Source organism: Myodes glareolus, chromosome 11, assembly GCF_982192425.1.
Source record: "Myodes glareolus chromosome 11, mMyoGla1.1, whole genome shotgun sequence".
Classification (NCBI taxonomy): Eukaryota; Metazoa; Chordata; class Mammalia; order Rodentia; family Cricetidae; genus Myodes; species Myodes glareolus.
Genome location: NC_142036.1, coordinates 41,559,101 through 41,573,100, shown reverse-complemented (window position 1 = coordinate 41,573,100; position 14,000 = coordinate 41,559,101). Strand labels below are relative to the sequence as shown.

The window sequence follows — 14,000 nt, the reverse complement described above, 5'->3', positions numbered from 1 at the left end:
GTAGAAAGTGGTACTACTGACCACCAGCACAGCTCTGAAATCACAGAAAGACCTAACCACATGTCATTTGAAATGTCAATAAAACTAATAAAGGCTTAATGAAAAATCAATTTTTATTAAAGTCCACTAAAACTGTGTGCATGGAGACAGAGCATGCTCAAATAGTAAAACCTTCCCAGTGAGGTCATTCAGCTCACACTGGGGGTGGGGGTGGGGGAAGGGAGGGAAGGCTCTTTGCCTCAAAGTCTGGGCCAAAATCTCACCATGCTAGTCAGGGTGGATTCCCATCAGGAGGGTAGTGAGTCATACATTCTTTAAGGTCCTACAGTCTTCAAATCAAATACCATAACTCCCATTAAAGGATTAGAACTGATGCACTGGTAGACAACAGATATAAAACTCTTTCTTATATGCAGATTCCTTCCTTCTGTAGTTTGTCTCCGTCAGAACGGCGTTGGATTTTCAGACCACTCGTGTGTATAAGGGTCGTTCTGTACAATGGAGCCATGCGGGTGCTATTTCAAAATGAGTCTGGCAGTGCAAGCCTTCTTCTCCATTGCTGTAAGCTCGACTGAGTGGGCTACAACAATTACCTTCCAGAGCAGACAGCTGCTGCTATTGCTCCCTCCTTCCTCACAATCACAAGGTGCTTCCTTAGCCATGCGTGAAGAATCAGTCTTTTAGATAGGAATACATCATTAATCGGAGAGGGGTTCATACTGCCCGATAAACAAATGTAGTAAAAATATGAGGTGATAAGCTATCTCTACCTCATAAATAAGTATTGACTGTGGGAGGCATTTACAGCAACCCCTTTATCCAGTTTTGCTTAGCAAAGTTTCAGCTATCCACAGCTGACTGTGGTTGAAAAACATTTAAATGGAAAATTCTGAAAATAAGTTTCAAATGTCTTCTTATCAAAGCATAGTTATATTTATCCTATTTTATCATTTATTATTGTACTTTACTTATAAATTAAACTGTCTCACAAGCAGGAGCAAACAGGAAGACATTATATATAGGATTCAGTAACTTTTTTGGAGATAGAGTCTCACTATGCAGCCCTGCAAAAGAGTAATTACTAAAGATCAGTAATTACTAAAGCCCCAGTTCTAAACTTGACTGTGGGAACATATGCCCTACAGTGCACATGTGCATGTGTACTGTGTGTGTGTGTGTGTGTGTGTGTGTGTGTGTGTGTGTGTGCAGGTGGAAACCAGAGGGTGATTCTTTCCACTTTACTGAGACAAGGTCTTTCACAACTGCCAGCAAGTCCCTGGGATATGCCTGTCTCTGCTGCCCAGTACATGAGGTTAGAGGTATTGCTTCCACGCCTGGCTTCTTGTGTGGGTACTGGGGATCCAAACTCAGGTTCTCATGCTGGCACCTCATATACCTGAGCCACCTCCCCAGGCCTCAAAGGAGATTTTCTTATACTCTGTTGACTATAAAAACTTCTCGGGCTGGAGAGATGGCTCAGCGGTTAAGAGCACTGACTGCTCTTCCAGAGGTCCTGAGTTCAATTCCCAGCAACCACATCGTGGCTCACAGCCATCTGTAATGAGATCTGGTGCCCTCATCTGGCCAGCAAGCATACAGACAGACAGAACACTGTATACATAATAAATAAATAAATCTTAAAAAAACAAAATAAAACTTTTCCTAGCATCCTTTTATAATCCTAAGATATAGTAGGATTTCCTTAAAAGCAAACAAACAAACCCTTAAGAGCTGGAGAGATGCCTCAACAATTAATGAGTCTTTGCAGGGCTGGAGAGATGGCTCAGAGGTTAAGAGCACTGGTTGCTCTTCCAGAGGTCCTGAGTTCAGTTTCCAGCAACCACATGGTGGCTCATAACCATCTATAATGAGATCTGGTGCCCTCTTCTGGTGTATGTGTGCAGGAATGGAGGAAAAAGAGTCTTTTGTAGTTCTTGCAGAGGAACCAAGTTTAATTCATTTCCCAGAGGCTCACAATTACCTGTAACTCCAATTCCAAGGAATCGGACATCCCTAGCCTCCTCAGGCTCCTCAGGAACCTGCACTTATGTGTACATATCTACAGACAGAGAGACAGGCAGGCAGGCAGGCAAGCAGGCAGGCACGCACGCACACACACACCACATTTAATTAAAAATTAAGTTGCAAACTGGGCAGTGCCTTTAATCCCAGTACTCGGAAGGCAGAGGTAGGTGGATCTCTGAGTTCAAGTACAGCCTGGTCTACAGAGTGAGTTCCAGGACAGCCAGGGCTACACAGCAAAACCCTGTCTCAACAAAACAAACAAACAAACAAACAAACAACCATTGGCTGGAGAGATGGCTCAGCGGTTAAGAGCACTGGCTGCTCTTCCAGAAGTTCTGAGTTCAATTCTCAGCACCCACATGGCAGCTCACAACTGTCTGTAACTCCAGTTCCAGGACATATGACTCTCACACCAATGAACATAAAATAATAATAATAATAATAATAAATTAAATTTAAATTAAAAAACCATTAAATAATCCAAGATAATGAGTCAAAACCAGAGATACCTCAAACTGGCACTTCTACAGTACTCCTCCAGCCTCACTGGCACATATACAAAGATTAAACAGATTCTTTTACTAGTCCTTTAATTTTTCAGTGGCACCACAACTTTCTTAATAGGAACATTTATTAGTTTTTAACTTTATTCTCTCTTGTCTTCTATATTCAACATTCTTATCAAGTCTTTGTTGGCAAAACCCTTCCCATCTCTTCCTATTTCCTCCTAGTTCTGCTGATAACTAAATTCTAGTCCTTTTTACTTCAGACTTGAACTGGTCTATCAGTCAACACTGTTGCTATTCTGAAATCCTAACATACTCTTTTCATCATTTTCCCACTACAATTATACTAGTCATTGCAGGGGCTCATTCATCTTGAACACTAATTACTGAGCACCAAGCAACCTCACATACGCGTAATGAATTGTTTATTGAATGAATATATAAAAACGTGACTCTCTTTAAAATGTTCATTAATTTTTCCCTGTCTACAACAGAATTACAAACTCAAATACTTACAGAGACCATAAAGGAAATGCAATGAGTAAAAATATATGCAAAACAGCAGGGCTTGATGGCACCTGTATTCATTTGTGTCTATGCCCACAGACACACACACACACACACCACAGATAATTAAAAATTAAACTGCAAGCTGCGTGGTGGTGGCATGTGCCTTTAATCCAACACTCAGAAACAGAAGCAAGTGGATCTCTGTGAGTTCAAGGCCAGCCTGGTCTACAGAGTGGGTTCTAGGACAGCCAAGGCTGTTACACAAAGAAACCCTGTCTCAAAAGAGGAAAAAAAAAAGGCAAAAAAAAAAAATTAAAAAATTAAAAAAAAAGTAGAGCAACAGTATGTGTGGCATATGGGAGGGCACATATTCACTAAAGGGAATTTTTTTTTTAGCTGTTCCCACTGATTGATGCAATAATGGAACATAGGCCCCATATTTCTTCCTTCCTTTTTTTTTTTTTTTTTTTTTTCAAGATAGGGTTTCTCTGTGTAGCCCTAGCTGTCCTGGAACTAGCTCTGTAGACCAGACCAGGCTGGCCTTGAACTCACAGAGATTCACCTGCTTCTATCTCCCGAGTGCTGTGATTAAAGGCATGCACCACCACTGACCGGCAAGCCCCATATTTCCAGCCCATCAAATTGTGAAGACAAGCCAGGCCTACAGTGATGGCTCACTTTAGTGCATGCTGCCAAGTCCAGTAACCTGAGTCCAACCTGGCCCCATGTGGTAGAATGAGAGAACTGACTCCCCAGGTAATTTCCTGACTGCCACACCCATGTCATGGCACACAGAACCTCACACCCACACCCACCACCCCTCCTAAATAAATAAATGTAATTTTTTTAAAGAATAGGCTAAAAGAACAGATTTATAAAATTTGCTGGTTTATAAATGGTGACAGCTAATTAATTCCCCTTAAAATCTAAAAATACCACTTTTCCCCCTCCAACCCATTCACCAACCAATCAACCAGATAATGTAAGTTGAAACAAACATAGACAGTGTAGCCCTTAAGTCACAAGTTGCTAACTCTATTATACAGGATCAAAGACAATCTTCTGACATTCTAAGTTCTTTTGTTTCTTTTCATCAATTTTATTATTTATTTACTCGAGACAAGGTCTCTCTATGTAGACCAGGCTGGCCTTGAATTCATAGGGATTTACCCTCCTCTACCTCCTAAACGCTGGGATTACAGGTGTGTGCACCTGGTTTAGACTATTTCTATCAGTGATATTTTGTGTACCCATGTGGAGGGGAATATATGTGCATACCACTGTCTGAGTATGGAGGCAGAGGATGACGCGTAGGAGGTAGGCCTCTCTACAACGTGGATTTTTTTCAGAGTCTCAAGTAACCTAGGCTGTCTTCAGTTTTCACTTTAATCTGTAACTGAAGATAATCCTGAACTGTCTCTTCCTACCTCCACCTCCTAAATGCTAGGACTACTGTGAGAGTGTGACACCCTAACTTCTGCGTCCTTCACTTTGAGTTCCCAGGCTACCTTCCCGAATGCTTTGCCCACTGCTGCCCTCCAGTGCTTCTCAAACCCTCAGGTCAATTAACAACCGGGCAACTGGGTGTAGCAGCACATGGCTGTACCTTAGCACTAGGAGGCTGAAACAGGAGAACCCAAACTTCAAGGCTGCCTGGACTACGTATTGACTTCTAGGCAAACTGGGCATAGCAAGACCTGTCTCAAACACACACACACACACACACACACACACACACACACACACACACACACCACAAACACCAAAACCCTGAGGTTCCTTAGTTATATTTTTAAATTTTATTTATTTTTTATTTTATGTGTATTGCTGTTTTGCCTATATGTATGTCTGTGTGAAGGTGTCAGGTCCCCTGGAACTGTAGTTACAGACAGTTGTGAGCTGCCATGTGGATGCTGGAAACTGAACCAGGGTCTTCTGGAAGAGCGGTCAGTGCTCTTAACTGCTGAGTCATCTCTCCAGTCCCTCTTACTTATGGTTGTATTATTTACTTACTTATTTGTGGTGTGTGTTTGTGTTTGTACACCTTTATAGTAAGGACTTTCTCTTGTTCCCAAGTGCCCCTCAGTCTAACTGTCCTCATTAAACATTTGAGAGTTTTGTGTTGTTTTTGAGACAAGGTCTCATGGAACCTTCCTGTTCAGCCTCCCCAGCACTAGTACTACAAGTATGAGCACTATATCAGGCATTTTTTCCTAAATGGATGAAAATTTGAAGTATCTATCACATATTATCCTAAAACTTGGATCTTTCTCTTTCTTCTTCCTCCCTAACCTCCACCCCCTCACTATGCGGCTCTGGTTAGATTGAACTCACTGTATTGACCAAGCTGGACTTGATTCACAAAGATCCACCTGCCTCTGCCTCCCTAGCATTGAGATTAAAGATATGCACTACCACACCTATCCAGGGATACTTTTCTTAAAGAATTGACTTTTAGTTTAAGCTAATGGTTGTGTTGGGAGAAATAATTAATAAAAACACAATATTTTGGAAAGAACTAACAATTAATTAGTTAATAATCATCTATGAGAATACAATATGTTTTGTCAGGAGGTGGTGGCACATACCTTTAATCCCAGCACTCGGGAGGCAGAGGATCTCTGTGAGTTCGAGGCCAGCCTGGTCTACAAGAGCTAGTTCCAGAATAGGCTCCAAAGCTACAGAGAAACCCTGTCTCGAAAAACCAAAAAAAAAAAAAAAAAAAAAAACCAAAAAAAAAAAAAGAATACAATATGTTTCAGACAAAGTTTCATGTAGCTTAGGTTGGCCTTTATCCTTGTAGCTAAGGATGACTCTGAATTTCTGATTTCCTGCTTCTACTTTCTAAATTCTGGGACTACAGGCATGTGTTGCTACACCCAGTATATGCAGTGCTGGAGAGCAAACCCAGGGATTAAAGCATCAGAGGAAAGTACTCTGCCAACTAAGTTACATCCCAGCCCCAATACATCTTATATATAAATAAAACAGTAAATTTAAATCAATCTAATTTGGAACAATAAATCTTGACCCTCCAGGGTTCCTTATAGTGCTCCTATAGGGATTTGAACTAATCACACACAAAATAATGTCTATTTAATAGAATTCTATATGTACATAGACCTGAGATCCATCCCCAGAACCCACAATAAAAGGAGAAAACCAATTCCATGTAATAAAAAAAGTAGGATAAAGGTAACTCATTTCTACAATATTCAGAAACACTGATCAGCCCCTTTAGATATAGTTTGTATAATGAAATATTTACCTGTAGGACTCAGCCAGTCATGAAAAGCTTAACAGAAACAGAGCAGCCAAAGGAAGTTCTTAACTTCCAGCTATTATCACCTGCCAGAGTAGGATTCAGCCATCGATAAGTTTAATAGAGGCCTAAGTCTCAGTAGTTTACCCTGAAACAATACTTGGTTTCTGGAAGGACCACAAACTGAGATTACCCAAGCACCACCCAAGAACAGACCATCCAAAGGAAATTCCTAATGTTCCAACTGCTGTAGATAGGATCACCTTCCAGCACATACTCATCAGGACACCCCTAGACAAATGTCAGCCAATCAGGGGTCCTGAACCTTAGAAACCCCTCACCGCCAGCTTTACTACTATAAAAACCCAACTCTAACAGAGCTTGGGGCTCTCCGATTATTCCAATACGTTGAACACATGGAGAGACCAAGTTTGCAAACTTGCATAAAATAAAGACTCTTTGCTTGTCGGTTTGGGTGACTTGGCAGATCTGGGCACAACATACCCAGGATTCTACAAGCTGCATGACAACAAAATTAATGGCTGTTTTTCAGTATAAAACTTTATCTCTGAAGTAAATAAAACGCAGTAAAGTCACAGTTAACTAATGATTAAACAGTTTGGAAAACACCTGGAGAAAAGATTAGGCATAATATTAATTTTGATACAAAATAGTCCTGAATTGAACTCACACCTTATAATAATATAATCAGCGAGTAAGAAAAAAATCTATCTTTGGCAAAAGGTGGTCAAATTCAAGAATGACAAAAAGCAAACAACTCCTACCCAGAGGCAGAAGCATTTGAGGAGCGTATTCAACTTCAAGCTAGCAGAGACGGTACCTGTGTCTGGATGCTCTGCTTACCAGGGTCATAATGATCCCCTCTGCTGGAACATTCAGCCAAAGTACTCTTCATTTCTGTGTCAACCAAGAACTGTGCAAACTGAGCAGAAAACATCAACAAGTCCAAGTCAACAAAACACTAAATGGCTACGTCTTAAAAGCATTCAGTGGTCCCAACAATGAAACAAAGCAAATTCATGAAACCTAACAGTAAAGCTACTAGCCTGCAATTGAGGAAGGAAATGGAAACAGGTAAGCTTCTGAACAGGCACTCTCCCTCCCCCGCCATACACACAGTCTTTACTCTCAGTCACTTCCTGTCGACAGATGACTGAATAACAGTATCCAGTTCTTTGGTGGAGAATGCAGAGGCTCAGAACACTGTAGTCGCTAAAACTACTTCCACCAGAATAGAGTATCATGGCATTTCTCCTATGATTAGTGTCAAAGTGCTGGCAAGATGGCTCAGTGAATAAGAGTACTTGCCGTGCAAACCTCATGACCTGAGTTCAACTTCTAGGACCCAGGAAGGAAAAGAGCGGATTCCATGCACACATCATATTCATATACACACTCACCTGCCCCCACACATCATATTTACACAATACACACACACAGAGAAAATTTAAAAATTTCTTTTTGAGATAGGGTTTCTTTCTGTAGCTCTGGCTGTCCTGGAACTCACTCTGTAGACCAGGCTGGCCTTGAACTCACAAAGATCCTCCTGCCTCTGCCTCCTGAGTGTTGGGAATAAAGATGTGTGCCACCACCAGCCAGCTCTAAAAAAATTTTTAATATACATTCATGGTGGACCACCTTGTACTGAAAAGCCAGTTGGGAGGGAGGCTCTTCCCTGGGGAAGATTATTTCTCCTGCTCCCAGCATTCCTTAGTTGCCTGTAGCTCTTTGTGTAGGGTTGGGGCCTTGGAAGGTTTTCCCTACCATGTTAGCAGGTCTGTTGGTGTCATTTCGCTCAGGTCTTGTTTAGATAGCCCTGAAATCATACACATATAAGTAACATAATATGGACTGAGCGGGTTGTATTTGTTTATTTAGGAATATATATGCACACACACATATAAATAAAACTATATATGTACCAGCAGTTAAAGAAAAAGAAGCCATTAAAGAGAGAGGAAGGGAAAGAGTACAGTGTAAGGGGGAATACATGGGACTGATTGCAGCTGGATGGAAGAAGAGGAATGGGGAAATGGATACTATATTTTAATTTTTTTAAAAAGCAGTTTATGAATAGAGTTGTGAAATATCAATAACTTTAGTTAGGTATTAAAAATGATATATATTTATATCATATATTTTAATCTATAAAAATAAATTTATAAAACAGGTATAAAAGGGTGAAATGCTATAATTTTATTTTAATCTCAAAATAGATTATTTTATTCATATACAATATTTATATACAATATTTATACACAATAAAATATATACTATTTTAAAGCACAATGTATAGCCAGCCAGCACGCTGGAGGCAGGAAAATCTCTGTGAGTTCAAGACTAGCCTGATCTACAAGGTAAGTTCCAGGTCAGTCAGAGCTAAATATGAGATACTGCCTAAAAAAAAAAATTAAAAGTAAAGTATCTTGCCAGCTATTGTGGTCCACATCATTAATTCCAGCACTCGGAGGCAAAGCAAGGCAGAGCTTTGCGAGTTCTAGGCCAGGCAAATACATATACTGAGACCCTATATCAAAAATGGGTGGAGTGGGTCTGGAGAGATAGTTCTGAGATTAAGAGTACTGGATGCTCTTTCAGAGGACTCAAGTTTGAGTCCCAGAACCCACATGTTAGCTCACAACCATCTGTAATTCCAACTCCAATATTCTCTTCTGGACTCCAGGGGCACTGCAAGCACCAGACACACAGACATATAATTGCAAGCAGTGCACTCATATACATAAAATAAAAAAAGGTTAAAGAAAACCAACGAAGCTATTTTACTGAAGTCAAAAGTTTTTGAGTATGAGTTTTTTTTGTTTTTGTTTTTGTTTTTTTTTTTTTCGAGACAGGGTTTCTCTGTAGCTTTAGAGCCTATCCTGGAACTAGCTCTTGTAGATCAAGCTGGTGTCGAAATCACAGAGATCCGCCTGTCTCTGCCTCCAGAATGCTGGGATTAAAGACGTGTGCCACCACCACTCAGTTTGAGAATGAGTTTATCAGTAGGCCTATGTTCAAATGGTAAATTTGGGACTGGCTTTTATTTACAATCAATTTTTGTAATGAAGTTTAAATATACACTATATGACAGAAGATGCCCTACTCCCTTTCTGCTTGTTATCAATAGGGCGCTTTCTAGATTGCTTCTCAGAAGTAATGAGATTCTGCTCGTGGGTCTATTGGCGTGTCACGCACAGAGGAGAGAATGCACCAGAAACAGTCAAAACATTCCAAAGCTATGTTAGCAGATGGTTCAAAACGGTTTTTAAGGTTCTTTACCAAATCAACAACATGCCTGCTAAACGCAAAATTTACAACTACATAAGCCACGCCCCCAGGGATGAGGCAGGGCGGGACTTCAAGTTATAGTTAAGAGCATAGTAATCAAGTTCTCCCTAAAGAAGTGTGTGTGTGTGTGGGGGGGTGTCTAACAATGATGTTTCAAATAACTGCTAACTGTAATTGGAAACGGAGGATAATGCAAAACAGGGCTTTCACTCACAAGTCTAACTATTGACTCGGCAGCCACAAAACCTGTCTTTCGTAATGACTCACTCGCTCTCACTGAATGAAGGCATAATCACAGGGCTCCTCCTCTGAACAAACTAGAACACTGGAGTACTCCTTTTCCCGGGATACGAGGCAAGCGCTTGCAACTTTATGCAACTTGCAGCAAAGGGACTAGACTGTGGTCACTAGAGGATGCGGGCCATATTAGCTAACAGGAACCGGGGAGTCGGCTGGAGCCAAGCACCTGCCACCGCAGACACGGAGGCGGACGACCCTCGTTGTTACGCAGCTCCTGGTAGGGAGCCGGCTTCAGAGCGGCCGAGCGCGCTGACCCGTGAGGCTGGCAGCCTCGCCCCAGCCACCGCCCTGGGAAAAGTCAACTGCCTCCCTGAAAGCGTTTGGCCTGGGGCGTCCCCGGGTGCGCGGTCCTCTCCGGAGCCCACGAGACCGTAGCCAGGCTGGAGGGGAGGTAAGCATGAGACGGGCAGCGCGGGAGCCGCGGGGACAGCTGCAGGGACGCGGGCAGGACCGCCGCGGTGGCCGCGCCGGGGACGTGGAGGAGCCGACGGCCCGACCTGAAGCGTTTCAAGCCCCACTGGCGCCGCTCGGATGCGCGCGTGGCGGTCGGAGAGCCACTGGGAAGTGAGCCTTGTGAGATGTGAGGCCAGACTCCCGGGGCTAGCGCGCCGCGACCCCGCGTCCCGCCGCCCAGCTCTCGCCCTTCCCAGCCTCGCGGCCTCCCGCCCGGCCCCAACCCCGGGAACGCCGCCGGGGCTCGTGCACACTCACCGCGCGCGCCGCCCAGGCGCGGACGCCAGCCTCCTCGGAGCGCCCTCCGCCCCGCCTCTCGGCGCGCTCACGTCACGCGCGTGCGCCCTCCGCGTGCCCTCAACGGCACGGAGGACGTTAGCCCTTCGGCGTGGTGGTTTCCTTAGAGACCGAGTCGGCCCAGGTGGCGGCCACCAGGAGACCACAGCCGTGAGACTCCTGGAGAAGTCAAAATGCCGGCAAAGGACAAGAAGAAAGGCAAGAACAAAGGCAAAGAAAAAGACAAGTAAGCGCGGCGGCGACGCAGAGCCCGCCTTTTCCTCGGGGCTGTTTGAATCTAGGGCCGCGGCTTTTGAGGACAGCTCTTGCGCTGTCCAACTTGGCCCTAGCATCTTGACAGAGCTCCATTATGAGACTGATGTGAACTGGTGTACTCCATTCTGGCTCTGGTCTGAGTTGTTAAAGTGGTTCCTTGGGCCTCTCAAGAATCCTTTTGGATCAAAAGGAGAACGCAAAAGGATTTGACCAGATTGGTCAGATACCCCACCTCCATGGGCATTGCTCTAGGTGCCACGAGTTGCCGCTAGAAGGTCAATAGACCTAAATAGACCTAGTGGGCTACCCCCGTAGTTCCTGAAGCCTTTGGAGGTACACATGAAATTCAACACCATCATATGTGGGAACCGCAAAGGAATCCCTTAAACTTGTAATTGTGAAGTGAATTCTTTGGAGGTAGGTTCAGTAAACGCACACCTGCCATCACGTTGCTCTGGAGGCTGAGGGAGAAAGACCACAAATTCTAGGGCAGCTAGGGCTACATAGGAAGCTCTTGTCTCTAAAAAAAAAAAAAAAAAAAAAAGATAAAGGAAAAACCAAAAACCAAAAAGGTAGCTTGTTTGGTGTGTGAGTGTCTGAGTGATAGAGTACTTGTGCAGGGTCCTAGGTTCCATCTCCAGCAGAGTAACTTAGAGGAAGTTCATACTCAGTACAGAAAGCTTGGGAGATATGGGAAATACTAAAGGAGAAAGAGAAAATCACCTGTCATCCCACCATCCACAGTTAAACCACTACCATTGTGTTTTCTATTTTATTCCTGTGTAAAATGGTAGGTGAATGATTTGTAGACTCCCTAGGATCAAACTCAGGCCTTCTCCTGATAGGCAAGTGTTCTACCATAGAGCCACATCCCTGACCTCTTAAGATATATATTCTACAAGGTGATTGAGAAAACAAAATATAACTTCTCAGTCTAGAACATTCTAAAAACTGCCAAGAGCTTATCACATTCCTGCTCCCCACAGCCATGTTTTATATTTTTGACTCTTCATCGTCAGAACACAGGAGAACAGGAGGAACAATAACATACTTTGTATTCCTTGAATATTCCATGGCTTATTGTTTGAGAAACCCTCGTTTGTTTCTCCAGTAACTTGGTGGTCTTTTTCTTGGAGACAGCTAATTGCTTGCATCAATTCTTGATACTGTCTGGTACCAGCTGGAGGTTGTAGAAAGGCATTCTATTGCTAGTGTCTAAGTCACACTGAAGGTTGTAGAGAGGCGTTCTATCGCTAGTGTCTGAGTCACACTGGAAACGGACAGACTGGAGAATTAGGAGTGGAGCTGGCCTGGATTCGAAGAGAACAAAAGGTAGATGTGCAAAAGGAGTAAAGAATCAGGAGTTGAGAGGATATGGAAAGCAACAGCGTAAGTAGGAAAGATCTACTTACATACTCTCGGGAGACTATTTAGAATTCAAATATAGGTGAAACTTTTTATGCATTGTTTATGTAACTAGTGCCTATCATAGTGTTTTGTTAATGCTAGTGCAGTATTTATTTTGAAAAACCTCACCTTTCATCACTTAAAGCTTTTTTTGTTTATTATACAATGTTTATTATATAATATTCTGCCTGCATATATCCCTGTGGGCCAGAAGAGGGCACCAGATTTCATTACTGATGGTTGTGAGCCACCATGTGGTTGCTGGGAATTGAACTCAGGACCTCTGGAAGAGCAGCCATTGCTCTTATCCTCTGAGCCATCTCCTCACTTAAAGCTTTGAATCCACCCCTTATTGTTTTTCATGGTTCTGGGGATCAAACCTAGATATATAATATTTGATCTGCTGCTACCAGTCTTCATCCCTAGGGCCTTAAATTTTTTTCATCTCAGCGTAAATGATTATGGTGTGTTTTTCCTTAAAACCTGGTTTACTATGGGTACCAGCAAGTAAAATATTTAAAATACTTGCCCAAGTGATTTGATCATTTGTGTGTGAACTAGCCAAAACAAAACAACAATGACAAAAACTGGGGGTGGAGCGGGGCTGGAGACTGTAGACATATAAACAAATGTATCCTCAGGTAGAAATGTAATCATAATGAGGGGAGTGAGCCAAGGTTCACAACTGAGTGAGATAGGAGAAAAGATGAGGAGCTGGAACTGTAGAGCATTTATTTGCCCAGCATGCTCGAGATCAGGTCTGATACCCAGCACAGCACAAATAAAGAAATATGGAAGAATGAAGTAAATGAGAAGGTATAGAGCTTTCTGAAATGCATTTGGCCTCCTATTTCCTCTTCTTGTTCTAGTCCTCTAACGTCGTACCAAAGCACTCCTCTCCTCTTTTACATGAATACAAATGGAAGTGTATTTCTAATTAATGCATTCGTCCAGCGGTAATGCTTTTATGTGCTAGGCAGTGCCAAGCACAATAGAAGAGAAATGGTGCTGATAAGGTAAAGAAAGTTACATATTCTCACTATCGTCTTCTGTAGGAAAGTAGTGAAAGCAGAGGACCAAGTGGTTGAGCGAGCCAAGGCCAATGCCTCTCTTTGGGAGGCCAGATTGGAAGTCACAGAACTCTCTAGGATTGAGTATCGTGATACTTCCCGAAGACTGGCAAAAAATAATGAAGACTTAAAGAAACAGCAGTATAAATTGGAAAAAGACACTATGTCTGTATTAAGCTACTTGAAGAAGCAGGATCAGGAGAAAGATAATATGGTAGGTAGGTAACAAACTGTGAACCCACAATCTCCCTCTGTGTTTATGTGACATGGTTATATTTTTAAAAGTTTTGTTTTGTTTTCTATTAGTTTGAGACAGTCTTTTTTAAATTTTTTATTTTTAATTTATTATTATTATTATTATATTTTGGTTTTTCGAGACAGGGTTTTGTTGTAGTATTGGAGCCTGTCCTGACATAAGCTTTTGTAGACCAGGCTGGCCTCGAACTCACAGAGATCTGCCTGCCTCTGCCTCCCAAGTGCTGGGATTAAAGGCGTGCACCACCACCCCGACTTCAGACAGAGTCTTTCTAAATAACCCTGGCTGTCCTCAAACTTACAGACATCTATCTGCCTTTTGCCTTCAAATGCTGTTTTTTGTTTTTGTTT

General features: G+C 42.6%; 1 protein-coding gene across 8 annotated transcripts in view; it reads left to right on the top strand.

The window, feature by feature from the left end:
- The first annotated feature begins 10,682 nt into the window (after nt 1-10,682).
- Nucleotides 10,683-14,000, top strand: part of Bbof1 (basal body orientation factor 1) — a 32,098-nt gene continuing 28,780 nt past the window's right edge. Inside the window, exons 1-2 of one of the 8 annotated variants that reach the window (XM_048449160.3) lie at nt 10,683-10,888; nt 13,380-13,608. In XM_048449160.3, coding sequence (XP_048305117.1) covers nt 10,836-10,888; nt 13,380-13,608 — 282 coding nt within the window. In that variant the 5' untranslated portion in view covers nt 10,683-10,835. The other 7 variants (XM_048449159.3, XM_048449157.3, XM_048449158.3 and 4 more) reach the window with 7 other exon arrangements.